The sequence below is a fragment of the Hyla sarda genome, chromosome 9 (genome assembly GCF_029499605.1).
Source record: "Hyla sarda isolate aHylSar1 chromosome 9, aHylSar1.hap1, whole genome shotgun sequence".
Taxonomy (NCBI): domain Eukaryota; kingdom Metazoa; phylum Chordata; class Amphibia; order Anura; family Hylidae; genus Hyla; species Hyla sarda.
The window spans coordinates 10,859,878-10,875,977 of record NC_079197.1 but is presented as its reverse complement, the minus strand read 5'-3'; the positions used below and the strand labels follow the sequence as shown (position 1 = coordinate 10,875,977).

At 44.3% G+C, this 16,100-nt stretch overlaps 1 protein-coding gene across 16 annotated transcripts in view; it reads right to left on the bottom strand.

The window, feature by feature from the left end:
* GRIN1 (glutamate ionotropic receptor NMDA type subunit 1) overlaps window positions 1-16,100 on the bottom strand; it is a 121,813-nt gene that overhangs the window by 69,402 nt on the left and 36,311 nt on the right. For 10 of the 16 annotated variants that reach the window (XM_056539711.1, XM_056539714.1, XM_056539705.1 and 7 more), the window contains exons 1-3: window positions 14,588-15,351; window positions 1,303-1,437; window positions 1,013-1,189 (exon numbers count right to left, since the gene is read on the bottom strand). In XM_056539711.1, coding sequence (XP_056395686.1) covers window positions 1,013-1,189; window positions 1,303-1,437; window positions 14,588-15,037 — 762 coding nt within the window. In that variant the 5' untranslated portion in view covers window positions 15,038-15,351. Of the gene's footprint in view, window positions 1-1,012; window positions 1,190-1,302; window positions 1,438-14,587; window positions 15,353-16,100 lie in introns of those variants that run through there. The other 6 variants (XM_056539703.1, XM_056539701.1, XM_056539715.1 and 3 more) reach the window with 3 other exon arrangements.

Sequence of the window (16,100 nt, the reverse complement as noted above, 5' to 3'; positions counted from 1 at the left end):
CACCCATGAGCACCTCCCTCTACTGCTAAAACCTCTCCCTATACACCCATGAGCACTTCCCTCTACTGCTAATACTTCTCCCTATACACCCATGAGCACTTGATGGTGCCATGGAAGATAGGTGGTCCAGCAGATCCACACTGCCCATTGGGAAGGGGATGTGGACAAAGGTGGATAAGACCTAGAGGGCATATAAGCTCTTATGAAAATCATGTGAGCTAGGCTCTCCATATTCACCTAAATTCGATTACCCATATGGATCTTCTTTTCCCAGCTTGATCCTATTGGCCAAAAATAGCAAAACACGTGGTAGTGACATGTGTGAGAAACATGTATGTTAGATCGTGTATTGCCAACATGTCCAGATACGTGGTCTCAGCAGCATTCTACACCTATAACACATCAGTATAATTTTGGAATGTCCAGACCTCTATGCCGAATTGAGCACAGTGCATTTCCTCAGGGAGCTGGGCAGCCAGCGGGGGTTTCCAAACTATCGCATGAGCAATGTCAGCAAAAGCCACGTTGACAGCGTGTCAAATGGATATGGTGGAGCAAATGTTATGGATGTAACAGCAAGAGCTCCCCTGAGAATCTGAACTGTACGGACAAAGCTCAAAAAAGTTCCATCAAAATTTGTTGTCTTCGCTAGCCAATTCATCCAGCTGCTGGCTACGTGTGGTGGTGGGCAAGGTGTTCCTGCCATGTTATGCCAAATTTGTCATGATACCTGCTTTGTTGGTTTTGTGATTAGATTTGCAAAGCTCCAGGCTATTCCCTTGTTCTTGATTGACTTAACCGTAGGAGATTAGGCCTATGGCAAAGCAAGTGAGATGAATTCTAGTACAAAGGTTTGTCTGGTGCTAGTGACACACTCTAGATGTATAAGCACAATGTTGTCATGTTACAATGAGAAGAGAAAACATGTCTTAACATATAGAAATCTACATATAGGTCTGAGGAATGTTAAACAGGGTTATCGCTATAGTCAACGTGAGTTTCCCATACTAACCTTGGTCTCCTTTTCTTCCAGCAAAGTCTCCAGCTTCTTCTGAGCTGCCCGACCTTCGTGGTCATCGCTCACTATGAGAATGACGTGGTTCCAGCCAAAAATGCGCATCATCTCAAACCATACCAACGCCTGATGGGAATATGGAGGAACCGTGCGTAGGAAAGACAGGTGTATGCTCTGAAGGAGAGGAATGAGAACAATATGGCCTTGTCCATAATGGCAATATCCCAAATATTTAATATATGAATTGTTACTTGGTAATTTATTGATATAGTGTGCATGTAGCTTACCTTATCTGAATATATAGACATCCTGGTTGTCAGTCCGATGACTGGAATCCGATAAAATCCGGCTGTGTATGAGACTGGGGTCGGTGTCAGGTGATCAGTTGGTGCTGGTGGGTGACTTACCAATATTGCGTATACCTAGAGGGGAAACATTAAAAGGAAAGAAGTTGGCAGCTACAGGCCAGTGGGCATAACATCTGTAATAGTAACATAAGGGATGACTGACAACCCAAAGTGCACAAAGCAGCATTACTCTACTGAGGTCAGATGATGTCATCTCATTAATTCTTATAAAGTTCTAAAAAAAAGGTGGTGACAGGGATAGCTGAGCTTCAGAAAAGTTTTCATTATGATCTATGTGTCCTGTATAAAATACATAGTAACTTCTCCTGTGTCCTGTATACAATACATAGTAACTTCTCCTGTGCCCTGTATACAATACATAGTAACTCCTCCCTGGTCCTGTATACAATACATAGTATCTCCTCCCCTGTCCTGTATACAATACATAGTAACTTCTCCTGTGTCCTGTATACAGGCCTCCTGCCTGTGGATGGCGCTGTATTCTCCGCTGGCCTCCTGCCAGTCCTCTCACACATGCCACAGACCACATTATAGCATTGATCACATACTCATGAAATTCCCCGGTGAGCGGCTATAATGGACGCCAGGGATCTGGGAGGCATTAAGATCCTTTTCATTAGGACAGAAGCGCTTTCAGCTGTCAGGAAATTTACTGACGATAAAATCTCACAAATTACATTTTCCCGGTCATTAGTTGTATCCAGGAAAGTAACATAAATCATCACCATGTGATAGGACTGACACATTGACACGCAGTCCTGACCTCACCACATGACAGGACGGGTCACTGACCCTTCAGGGGAGCACCACACTTATCACCTGAAATACTCTGTGCTGCTTAGGACCCTGCTCTTTCACCTATCCTCTACTTGTGCCATCTCCCATCTTCACACAGTGATTCCCCACTGTCCACTGGCCGGACGAGCACCTTCCTCTCTGTAAATGCTTAGACAAGAGGCTGTTTAGCTTTAGTCACACTTTCATTTTTATAAGACAAGAAAACATAATGGGGGAAATCAAAACCTGTGTTGAGAGTGGAGCAGTTGCCCATAGCAACCAATCAGATTCACCTTTCAGAGGCCTCTTTAAAAATGAAAGCAGCAATCTGATTGAACAGATAGATAGATCTGATCGTTATACTGTCTAATATCTATCTATCTATCTATCTATCTATACAATGCAAAAAATGGCTGCAGCACTTAAAATTCAGTGAAAAAACAGGTGGTAGCTTTATTCCATAGTGAAATACAGATGCCCCATTTCGGCTACCTGTGCAGCCTTTTTCAAGCATACAAAGGGACTAAAAACAGAGATATATATATAGGACCACTCCTAACATGGGGTGGAGTAACAGGTGTTACTCCACCCCATGTTAGGGGTGTTCCTATATATATATATATATATATATATATATATATATCTTTGTTTTTAGTCACTTTGTATGCTTGAAAAAGGCTGCACAGGTAGCCGAAATGGTGCATCTGTATTTCACTATAGAATAAAGCTACCACAACAATGCTGGACGTGGATCCTCTGACCTGTGTGGCAGATGACACGCGCCGTATCAGGGAGCGGACTCTAAGGTGCGGCTGGTCTTCACCAGAGCCAGCTGCAAGGCAGGATGGGCTTGCTGCGGCAGGCGACACCCAGGTCACTACCCCCAATACAACCACACAGGTGGATGGGTAAAGACGTGGTACAGAAAGATGAGGCAGAGGCGTAGTCAGACTTAGCAGAAGGTCAAGGCAGGCGGCAAAGATGCGTAGTCAAATAACGTAGCGTAAGGGTAAATATACACAGGCAAGGCAACAGACAGTAAGGTATGCTTAATCTCTGGCTAGGGGCACTGAAGATCAGGCAGGGAAGAGAGGGAGGTGCAGGAACTTATAGATTAGCCTCAGGTGTAACATATAATTAGGGGCATACTGGCCCATGCTGAGAAGCAGAGGAGGAGGCAGCAGAGGAGCGTGGTCAGTGACGGGCTGTGATTCGCATGCGGGCGCGCCCCACGATGCAAATCCTAGTCCTGCCGGCAGCAGGGAAGAGAGGGACAATGAGCTCACAGCCAGTGCGTGCGGCCAGAGCGCAAGGTGATACAGTACCTCCCTTTTTGGTCTCCCCCTCCTCTTGCGGTTCAGAAATTTCCTGAGAAGGTCTCGGTTCAGGATATTGTCCTGTGGCTCCCAAGACCTCTCCTCCGGACCGGATCCTTTCCAATCCACAAGAAAAAAGCGTTTTAATCTGATAAACTTGGAGTCCAAGATTTCTTTAACAACAAAAACATCAGAGGTACCAGAGATGGGAGTGGGCGAGATGTCTTTTTGAGAAAAGCGGTTGTGGATGACTGGTTTCAAGAGGGAAACATGGAAGGAATTTGGGATCCGGAGAGAGGAGGGCTGACGGATAGAAAAGGCCACGGAATTTAAAAGGGTACTCAGGTGGAAAACCTTTTTTTTTTTTTCATCAACTGGTGCCAGAAAGTTAAACAGATTTGTAAATTACTTCTATTAAAAAAATCTTAATCCTTCCAGTACTTATTAGCTGCTGAATACTACAGAGAAAATTATTTTCTTTTTGGAACACAGAGCTCTCTGCTGACATCACAAGCACAGTGCTCTCTGCTGACATCTCTGTCCATTTTAAGAACTGTCCAGAGTAGGAGAAAATCCCCATAGCAAACATATGCTGCTCTGGACAGTTCCTAAAATGGACAGAGATGTCAGCAGAGAGCACTGTGCTTGTGATGTCAGCAGAGAGAAAATAATTTCCTCTGTAGTATTCAGCAGCTAATAAGTACTGGAAAGAAGTGACCTATTTAACTTTCTGGCACCAGCTGATTTAAAAAAAAAAAAAAAAAAAAAAAAAGTTTTCCACCGGATTACCCCTTTTAGCGTTTCTTGATTTTAGAAGGACCCAGATAGCGAGGACCCAGTTAATAACTGGGTACCTTATAGTGGATATACTTGGATGATAACCAGACTGCCACCAGGAGAGAATTCAGGAGAAGAATGCCTTTTCTTGTCTGCTTGAGACTTAATACGAGTCGTGGCAAGAAAAAGGGAGTGACGAGTCTTCTGCAAGATGGTGGAGAAATTTCACACTTGCTCATCAACCATAGGAACTCAAGAGGAAGAAGACAAGGGAAGAGGAGGCCGAAGATGACATCCATAAACCACAAAGAAAGGTGACGTCCCAGTGTATTCGGAATCTCTATGATTGTACGAAAACTCTGCCCAGGGAAGTAAATCGACCCAGTTGTCTTGACGAGCAGAAATGAAATGGTGAAGATAGTCTCCTAAGATCTGGTACACCTTTTCGATCTGTCCATTGGATTGTGGGTCATAAGCTGAGGAAAAATCCAACTTAACTTGAAGACAAGAGCAGAGGGCCCGGCAGAACTTAGAGACGAATTGGACTCCACAGTCGGATACAATATGTGAAGGCAATCCATGTAAGCAGAAGATGTGACATAATAAAAGCTTAGCAAGCTGCGGTGCAGATGGAAGTCCAGGAAACGGCACAAAATGAGCCATTTTAGAGAATCGGTCCACTACAACCCAGATGACCGTATTGCTGCCAGAAGGAGGAAGGTCAGTAATAACGTCCATAGCAATATCGGTCCAGGGAAGTTCTGGAACTGTCAAAATCTGTAGAAGATCTGCAGGTTTGAAACGAGGGGTCTTGTCCCGGGCACAGACCGAACAGAAAATCAATGACATCCTGTTTTAAAGTAGGCCACCAATACTCTCTAAAGATGAGCTGCAAGGACTTACAAATACCGGAATGACCGGCCATAAGCGAGTAGTGACCCCACTTCAAGACTCAGAGTCTTAAATGAGGAGATACATAAGTCTTTCCAGGAGGCAGGTGCTGAAGAGTTGCTGGTGCTGCAGAGATGAGACATTCAGGAAGAATAATATGTTGAGGAAGAGATTCCTGGTCAAGAACATCCAAGGATCTAGATAAGGCGTCAGCTCATAAATTCTTCTCTGCTGGACGGAAGTGAATGAAGAAATCAAATCTAGATAAGAACAGAGACCAACAGGCCTGCCGATGGTTGAGACGATGGGCAGACTGTAAATAGAGCAAGTTCTTGTGGTCAGAATAAATAGTAACCAGATGTACAGAACCCTCCAAGAAATGATGCCATTCTTCCAAAGCCAGCTTAATTGACAAGAGCTGGCGATCTCCAATGGTAAAATTTTGGTAAAATTTTGGTAAAATCCGCAGGAGAGAAGGTCTTAGAGAAAAAAACACAGGTTACAATTCTTCTTTTACAAGACTTTTGTGTTAAAACTGCGCCAGCTCCAACTGAAGAAGCATCCACCTCCAAAAGAAATGGCTTGCCTGGATCAGGTCTAGATAAAACTGGAGCTGAAGTGAAGGTGGACTTTAACTGTTTGAAAGCTTCTTCAGCCTCTGGAGTCCAAACCTTAGGATTGGAAGTCTTCTTGGGGAGAGAGACAACTGGTGTAACCGGTGTTACTTTCCTGCTTGCAGCGCCTGGTCAGCGAGTCTGACCGGGAGTGCTGCTCTGTGTCCCTCGGCGGGGATGCGATCCCCGTGGCGGGACGTGCCCGTCCGCGGGTCGCATCCCGTGTCCCTCACCGGCCCCATCCTTCTGCTCAGTCCCGGCGCGCGTGACCCCGCTCTCTAGGGCGCGCGCCGGGTCTCTCAGATTTAAAGGGCCAGTGCACCATTAATTGGTGCCTGGCCCAATTAGTTCCAAGCACTCCCCACACCATAAATACCCACTTCCCCTTCTTGTCCCTGCCGGATCTTGTTGCCTTGTGCCCTGAGAAAGCTTTTCTGTGTGTTCCATTGCCTGTGTATCCAGACCCTTGCCGTTGCCCCTGACTGCGAACCGTTGCTGCCTGCCCAGACCTTCTGCTACGTCCGAACTTGCTCTTGCCTTGTCCTTGTGAACCGCGCCTGTCTCAGCTGTCAGTGAGGTTGAGTCGCTATCGGGTGGAACGACCTGGGGGTTACCTGCCGCTGCAAGTCCATCCCGCTTTGCGGCGGGCTCTGGTGAAAACCAGTAACCCCTTAGATTCCGTTCCACTGGTACGGCCCACACCATCCCCTCACTGACACAGAGGATCCACCACCCGTGTCCTCCCCGCATACCAGTCTGGATCCTGACAACTGGGGCCACCAAGGTGGAGTAATCAGGAATAAATTACCGATAATAATTGGCAAAGCCGAGAAACTGCTGAATAGCTTTCAAGCCGGAAGGTCATGGCCAGTCCAGTACAGCGGATAACTTGTTTGGGTCCTTTTAAAGACCCTGACAGGTAACGATATAACCCAGAAAAGGAAAGACTGTTTTTTTTCTACGGTACACTTCTCTAGTTTTGCAGAGAGAAGATTGTCTCAGAGACGTAGTAATACTTGGTGGAGGTGAGAGTGATGAGTCAAAACATTGGGCGAGTAGATGAGAATGTCGTCGAAATAGACAAAGACACAGGAGTATAGGAGGTCACAAAATATATGATTGACGAACTCCTGGAAGACTGATGCATTACAGAGTCCGAATGGCATGACAAGATACTCGAAATGTCCGTCACGAATATTAAACACCGTCTTCCATTCATCTCCTTCTCCTATACAAATCAAATTATAGGCCCCACGAAGGTCTAGTTTGGAGAAGATCTTTGCTCCACGCAAACGATCAAATAATTCTGAGATCAAAGGAAGAGGATAGCGATTCTTGACAGTAATTTTATTGAAGCTACGATAATCAATGCAAGGTCGCAAAGAACTGTCTTTTTTCTCCACAAAGAAAAATCCAGGTACGCCCCTGGTCCTTAACAGATTAAAGAATTTATTTGCAAATTATGGTGGAAAATAAGTATTTGGTCACCTACAAATCACAGACCTGTAACTTCTTCTTTATGAGTCTCCTCTGTCCTCCACTCGTTACCTGTATTAATGGCTCCTGTTTGAACTTGTTATCAGTATAAAAGACACCTGTCCACAACCTCAAACAGTCACACTCCAAACTCCACTATGGCCAAGACATAAGAGCTCGCAAAGGACACCAGAAACAAAATTGTAAACCTGCACCAGGCTGGGAAGACTGAATCTGCAATAGGCAAGCAGTTTGGTGTGAAGAAATCAACTGTGGGAGCAATTATTAGAATATGGAAGACATACAAGACCACTGATAATCTCCCTTGATATGGGCCTCCACGCAATATCTCACCCTGTGGTGTCAAAATGATCACAAGAACGGTGAGCAAAAATCCCAGAACCACATGGGAGGACCTAGTGAATGACCTGCAGAGAGCTGGGACCAAAGTAACAAAGGCTACCATCAGTAAAACACTACGCCGCCAGGGACTTAAATCATGCAGTGCCAGACGTGTCCCCCTGCTTAAGCCAGTACATGTCCGTGCCCGTCTGAAGTTTGCTGGAGAGCATTTGGATGATCCAGAAGAGGATTGGGAGAATGTCATATGGTTAGATGAAACCAAAGTAGAACTGTAAAAACTCAACTCGTCAAGTTTGGAGGAGAAAGAATGCTTAGTTGCATCCAAAGAACACCTACTGTGAAGCATGGGGGGTGGAAACATCATTCTTTGGGGCTGTTTTTCTGCTAAGGGACCAGTACGACTGATCCGTGTAAAGGAAAGAATGAATGGGGCTATGTATCGTGAAATTTTGAGTGAAAACCTCCTTCCATCAGCAAGGGCATTGAAGATGAAACGTGGCTGGGTCTTTTAGCATGATAATGATCCTAAACACACCATCTGGGCAACGAAGGAGTGGCTTCGTAAGAAGCATTTCAAGGTCCTGGTGTGGCCTAGCCAGTCTCCAGATCTCAACCCCATAGAAAACCTTTGGAGGGAGTTGAAAGTCCGTGTTGCCCAGCGACAGCCTCAAAATATCACTGCTCTAGAGGAGAGCAGTAATGAGGAATGGGCCAAAATACCAGCAACAGTGTGTGAAAACCTTGTGAAGACTTACAGAAAATGCTTGATCTCTGTCATTGCCAACAAAGGGTATATAACAAAGTATTGAGATGAACTTTTGTTATTAACCAAGTACTTATTTTCTCATTATGTCTCTCATAGTTGAGGTTATAACCTATGATGAAAATTACAGGCCTCTCTCATATTTTTAAGTGGGAGAACTTGCACAATTGGTGGCTGACTAAATACTTTTTTGCCCCACTGTAGATAGATAGATAGATAAAAGATACCACCCCAGGTATAGAGTCTCTTCACCCCTCAACCCTGGGTATACAGCCACTTCCCCCCTCTACCCCAGGTTTACAGCCTCTTCACCACTCCACCTCAGGTATACAGTCTCTTTATCCCTCCACTCCGGGTATACAGCCTCTTTACCCCTCAACCCTAGGTATACGGCCTCTTTACCCCCCCCCCCACCCCATGTATACAGCATCTTTACCCCTCCACATTCCACTCCAGGTATACAGCCTCTTCCTCCCCCCCCCCCCCCCTCACCCTGGGTATGCAGCCTCTTCTCCTCTCCACCTCAGGTATACGGCTCCCCCCCCCTCCTTTTCACTCCAGGTATAAGGCCTTCACCCTTTCACCCCAGGTATACAGCCTATTCACCCCTGCACCACAGGTATACAGCCTCTTCACCCCTCCACCCCAGGTATACAGCTTCTTCACCCCTCCACCCCAGGTATACAGCTTCTTCAATCCTCCACCCCAGGTATACAGCTTCTTCACCCCTCCACCCCAAGTATACAGCTTCTTCAATCCTCCACCCCAGGTATACAGCCTCTTCGCCCCTCCACCCCAGGTATAAGGCTTCTTGACCCCTCCACCCCAGGTATACAGCCTCTTCACCCCTCCACCTCAGGTATACAGCTTCTTCACCCCTCTGCCCCAGGTATACAGCCTCTTCACCCCTCCACTCTAGGTATACAGCTTCTTCACCACTCCAGCCCATGTATACAGCTTCTTCACCCCAGGTATACAGACTCTTCACCCCTCCACCCTAGGTATACAGCTTCTTCACCCCTCCACCCCAAGTATACAGCTTCTTCAATCCTCCACCCCAGGTATACAGCCTCTTCGCCCCTCCACCCCAGGTATAAGGCTTCTTGACCCCTCCACCCCAGGTATACAGCCTCTTCACCCCTCCACCCCAGGTATACAGCTTCTTCACCCCTCTGCCCCAGGTATACAGCCTCTTCACCCCTCCACTCTAGATATACAGCTTCTTCACCACTCCAGCCCAGGTATACAGCTTCTTCACCCCAGGTATACAGCCTCTTCCCCCCTCCACCCTAGGTATACAGCCTCTTCAGCCCTCCACCCCAGGTAAACAGCTTCTTCACTCCTCCACCCCAGGTATACAGCTTCTTCACCCCTCTGCCCCAGGTATACAGCCTCTTCACTCCTCCACCCTAGGTATACAGCTTCTTCACCCCTCCACTCCAGGTATACAGCTTCTTCACCCTTCCACCCAAGGTATAGCTTCTTCACTCCTCCACCCCAGGTATAGCTTCTTCACTCCTCCACCCCAGGTATACAGCTTCTTCACTCCTCCACCCCAGGTATACAGCTTCTTCACTCCTCCACCCCAGGTATACAGCTTCTTCACTCCTCCACCCCAGGTATACAGCCTCTTTATCCCTCCACCCCAGGTATAAGGCTTCTTCATCCCTCCGCCCCAGGTATAAAGCCTCTTCACCCCTCCACCCCAGGTATACAGCCTCTTCACCCCTCCACCCCAGGTAAACAGCGTCTTCACGCAGACACACTGATGTGTGATACACATGCGACTATGACACAATCTTCCTTCTGCAAAATAGAGAATCTCTTCATAGAGTTATATAGACATTACACTTGTAACAAGACAAAATGTCGCTTTCTACTGGAATTAATGACAAGATACGACTGTTTGCTACAGAAAATCACTGAAATACACAGGAACCAATAAATAAATAGGAATAGATAAATAGGGCTGAGGTGTATTGACTGGATCCATGCAAAGATCTGTTGATCTGGGGATCCAGGTGATCCGGCTGCAATGCGGACAAAGGAGCTTCATTGGAATTCATTGAGGCAACTCATATAGAGAGGGGGAGGGGAGGATTGTGCATCTGATATAGATGGATATACAGCACGCAGGTGATATGTGTATACCAGTACTCTGCTCCTCCCAGAATTTGTTTTTTAAAATGTATATATCAGCATAGCTTTAGATGTCAGGACATGCTGGAAGATGTAGTTCTTGAGTCTCCAGGACTTAAGGGGATATACAGCCTTGCACAAGCAAGAATTAACCCTCTGTGCACTGTGCTGGTCATTGTGTGATGGCTCCAGAAGAGCTGGATGTGTATCAGATCCAACTCTATGTAATGACTCTGATAGGAGATGTGTTATCAGGCAGCACTAAGTGTGCAGAACCGGCTATCACCCCTAGGGGGGGGGGGGGGGGGATCGGGATGTGATTACTGGAGCAAATGAGGAGGGGGCAAATTATCCCCAGCATGTCAACAAAAAACCCTTCGGAGAGTCCATACATCTGATATACATATGTGTGATGTGGATAAGTTGTATAGGGAGGATAGTGTATACACATGGTACACATGCATGTAATGTGGATATATTGTAAAGTGAGGATAATCCATACACCTGATATACATATGTGTGATGTGGATGTAGGGTATAGTGAGGATAGTCCATACACCTGATATACATATGTGTGATGTGGATATATTGTATAGTGAGGATAGTCCATACACCTGATATACATATGTGTGATGTGGATGTAGGGTATAGTGAGGATAGTCCATACACCTGATATACATATGTGTGAGGAGAATATAGTGTACGGTGAGGATAGTCCATACATCTGATATACATATGTGTGATGTGGATGTAGGATATAGTGAGGATAGTCCATACATCTGATATACATATGTGTGATGTGGATGTAGGATATAGTGAGGATAGTCCATACATCTGATATACATATGTGTGATGTGGATGTAGGATATAGTGAGGATAGTCCATACATCTGATATACATATGTGTGATGTGGATGTAGGGTATAGTGAGGATAATCCATACACCTGATATACATATATGTGATGTGGATGTAGGGTATAGTGAGGATAATCCATACACCTGATATACATATATGTGATGTGGATGTAGGGTATAGTGAGGATAGTCCATACATCTGATATACATATATGTGATGTGGATATATTGTATGGTGAGGATAGTCCATACATTTGATATACATATGTGTGATGTGGATGTAGTGTATGGTGAGGATAGTCCATACATTTGATATACATATGTGTGATGTGGATGTAGGGTATAGTGAGGATAATCCATACACCTGATATACATATATGTGATGTGGATGTAGGGTATAGTGAGGATAGTCCATACATCTGATATACATATATGTGATGTGGATATATTGTATGGTGAGGATAGTCCATACATTTGATATACATATGTGTGATGTGGATGTAGTGTATGGTGAGAATAGTCATTACACTTTGTATACATATGTGTGAGGAGAATATAGTGCATGGTGAGGATAGTCCATTCATCTGATATACATATGTGTGATGTGGATATATTGTATAGTGAGGAGAGCCCATATACCGTATATATATATGTGTGTGTGATGTGGATATATTGTATGGTGAGGATAGTCCATTTATCTGATATACATATGTGTGATGTGGATGTTGTGTATGGTGAGGATAGCCCATACATCTGATATACATATATGTAATGTGGATATATTGTAAAGTGAGGATAATCCATACACTTTATATACATATGTGTGAGGAGAATATAGTGCATGGTGAGGATAGTCCATTCATCTGATATACATATGTGTGATGTGGATATATTGTATAGTGAGGAGAGCCCATATACCGTATATATATATATATGTGTGTGTGTGATGTGGATATATTGTATGGTGAGGATAGTCCATTTATCTGATATACATATGTGTGATGTGGATGTTGTGTATGGTGAGGATAGTCCATACATCTGATATACATATGTGTGATGTGGATATATTGTATAAAGAGGATAGTCCATACACCTGATATACATATGTGTGAGGAGAATATAGTGTACGGTGAGGATAGTCCATACATCTGATATACATATGTGTGATGTGGATATATTGTATAGTGAGGATAGTCCATACACCTGATATACATATGTGTGAGGAGAATATAGTGTACGGTGAGGATAGTCCATACATCTGATATACATATGTGTGATGTGGATGTAGTGTATAGTGAGGATAGTCCATGCATCTGATATACATATGTGTGATGTGGATATATTGTATAGTGAGGAGAGCCCATATACCTGATATACATATACGTGATGTGGATATATTGTATGGTGAGAATAGTCATTACACTTTGTATACATATATGTGATGTGGATGTAGTATATGGTGAGGATAGTCCATACATCTGATATACATATGTGTGATGTGGATGTTGTGTATGGTGAGGATAGTCCATACATCTGATATACATATGTGTGATGTGGATGTAGGATATAGTGAGGATAGTCCATACATCTGATATACATATGTGTGATGTGGATGTTTGATATAGTGAGGATAATCCATACACCTGATATACATATATGTGATGTGGATGTAGGGTATTGTGAGGATAGTCCATACATCTGATATACATATATGTGATGTGGATATATTGTATGGTGAGGATAGTCCATACATTTGATATACATATGTGTGATGTGGATGTAGTGTATGGTGAGAATAGTCATTACACTTTGTATACATATGTGTGAGGAGAATATAGTGCATGGTGAGTATAGTCCATTCATCTGATATACATATGTGTGATGTGGATATATTGTATAGTGAGGAGAGCCCATATACCGTATATATATATATGTGTGTGTGATGTGGATATATTGTATGGTGAGGATAGTCCATTCATCTGATATACATATGTGTGATGTGGATGTTGTGTATGGTGAGGATAGCCCATACATCTGATATACATATATGTAATGTGGATATATTGTAAAGTGAGGATAATCCATACACTTTATATACATATGTGTGATGTGGATATATTGTATAGGGAGGAGAACCCATACACCTGATATACATATGTGTTAGGAGAATATAGTGTACGGTGAGGATAGTCCATACATCTGATATACATATGTGTGATGTGGATGTAGTGTATAGTGAGGAGAGCCCATATACCGGATATACATATATGTGATGAGGATATATTGTATGGTGAGAATAGTCATTACACTTTGTATACATATGTGTGAGGAGAATATAGTGCATGGTGAGGATGGCTCATACACCTGACATACATATATGTGATGTGGATGTACTGTATGGTGAGGATAGTCCATACACCTGACATACATATATGTGATGTGGATGTAGTGTATTATGAGGATAGTCCATACACCTGACATACATATATGTGATGTGAATGTAGTGTATTATGAGGATAATCCATACACCTTATATAAATATATGTGATGTGAATGTAGTGTATAGTGAGGATAATCCATACACCTTATATACATATATGTGATGTGAATGTAGTGTATAGTGAGGATAATCCATACACCTTATATACATATATGTGATGTGGATGTACTGTATGGTAAGGATAGTCCATACACCTGACATACATATGTGATGTGGATGTACTGTATGGTAAGGATAGTCCATACACCTGACATACATATGTGATGTGGATGTAGTGTATTATGAGGATAGTCCATACACCTGACATACATATATGTGATGTGGATGTACTGTATGGTAAGGATAGTCCATACACCTGACATACATATGTGATGTGGATGTAGTGTATTATGAGGATAGTCCATACACCTGACATACATATATGTGATGTGAATGTAGTGTATGGTGAGGATAATCCATACACCTGATATACATATGTGTGATGTGAATGTAGTGTATGTGAGGATGGTTCATATATGTGATAAAGATTATATTTCTGAAGAATACGGACCTACTAGTTGAAGGATAGTTGGCGATGAGTCTGTGCCAGCTATTTGCCCACATACCTCAATCTAGATGATGCCATTGCATCCAGTGATGTGATCGCCCAGCTAATGCCCACCATTCCTATGATGTAGAGACATCATGCACCAACTTGGAAGTTCCCCAGTGCCCATTCCCCTCTCACATTTACCTGGCTGGAGATGAGGTCCTCGCATACAGACAGTGCCATCTGAATGGCATTGGGCCTGTGAGTGACTGAGGTGGCATTGAGTTGGATCTTCCAGGTGCCATGTCTCTTGTTGGCTTGGTTCACTGCCTCCCTAAATATCTGTTCATGTTTTTTGGTGCTCAGGACCGCCCCAATATTCACAATCTTGGGGTCGCATCCGGCTTTGGCAAACGAGAACAAGAATAGAACGGCCAGAAGAAAGAGGCGCATTCTGTCCATGGGTTTGGCACACCCCGGCTTAGCCAACGTCCTGTATTTTGGGGGCTCTCCAGCTCCAAACAGGGTGACGCCGAGACGCCACAGTCTGGAAGAAACCTTGGCTTTTTGCAAGATGGAGGGGTGGTCTGTGGGTGGAGGAATGGTAGTTAATGAGGAGATGAGGTCCTGATCATTCACAGGAGAGGAGACCATGCATAAAGGTCCTTGCCAGGTGGAAGTCTTGGTTGTTTTGGGTCAAGCCTCAGCCAGATCTTCTGAGATCTCAGACGTCTTCCAGGAGGAAGTGGTGGGATGGTGTCAGTGGTGGGGTCCACAGGGGATTGACATGGACAACACAGTGCTGAGAGGTGAAGATGATATTGGGGTGATGGTAGCAGGGGTAGGATGCCGGGGTGCCTAGGGATGGTCAATGATGGACATCGGTGGGCTGCAGGAGACCCCTGTCCTTCTATCTCCAGGACATCGATGCTATAGAGGGGCTGCCGGCTGCTGCTGTCCTTGGTTCTGAACTGAGAGCTGCGGCTGATTCCCTCTCTCCTCTGCAGTGACACAGTCTCCACCAATGGAGAGGAGGGGGGTTCTCTCTCCCAAATAACAAGCCTACCCACAGACCCGCTGCTACATTAACCCTTTGTGTATCCTTGCAGGGACTTGCATTCCTCCCCCCTCCATTGTCTTGAATGGAGAATATTCAGGTCAATAGGTAATTAGAACAATTATTAGCATTTTTCATCTCCTCCATTCACCTCCATAGTGGAGCAGGTTGTTATACAATGTGGCTGTAACATTGTATCACCCTGAGCCCCTCATCTATGAGGATGGGGGGGGGGGCACAAATATGCAATCTGCACAGGACCATGGATAGCTAGCTGAGGCTGTATCTGTAAGGTAGTACATGTATGTATGTATGGACTTCTCAGTGAGGTAAAAGATGGACAATGTCAGATGGATGTATCTCTAATATGAGGCTATATTCCATAAGAAATAAGGCATCCTGGAGGAACTGCTGATTGTTATAGTCCTTAGGACATCCAGGTGCCTAAAGGATCAGCACACGATCAGATAGACAAGATGATCAGACAGACAAGATGATCAGACAAACAAGACAATCAGATAAACAAGACGATCAGATAGACAAGACGATCGGATAGACAAGAGGTTGCTTGTGGTGGATGGTAGTGATGTTATGGAGGTGTTGTGGATGGTATTGTTATGGAGGTGTTGTGGATGTCACTGTTATACAGGGAATTGTGGA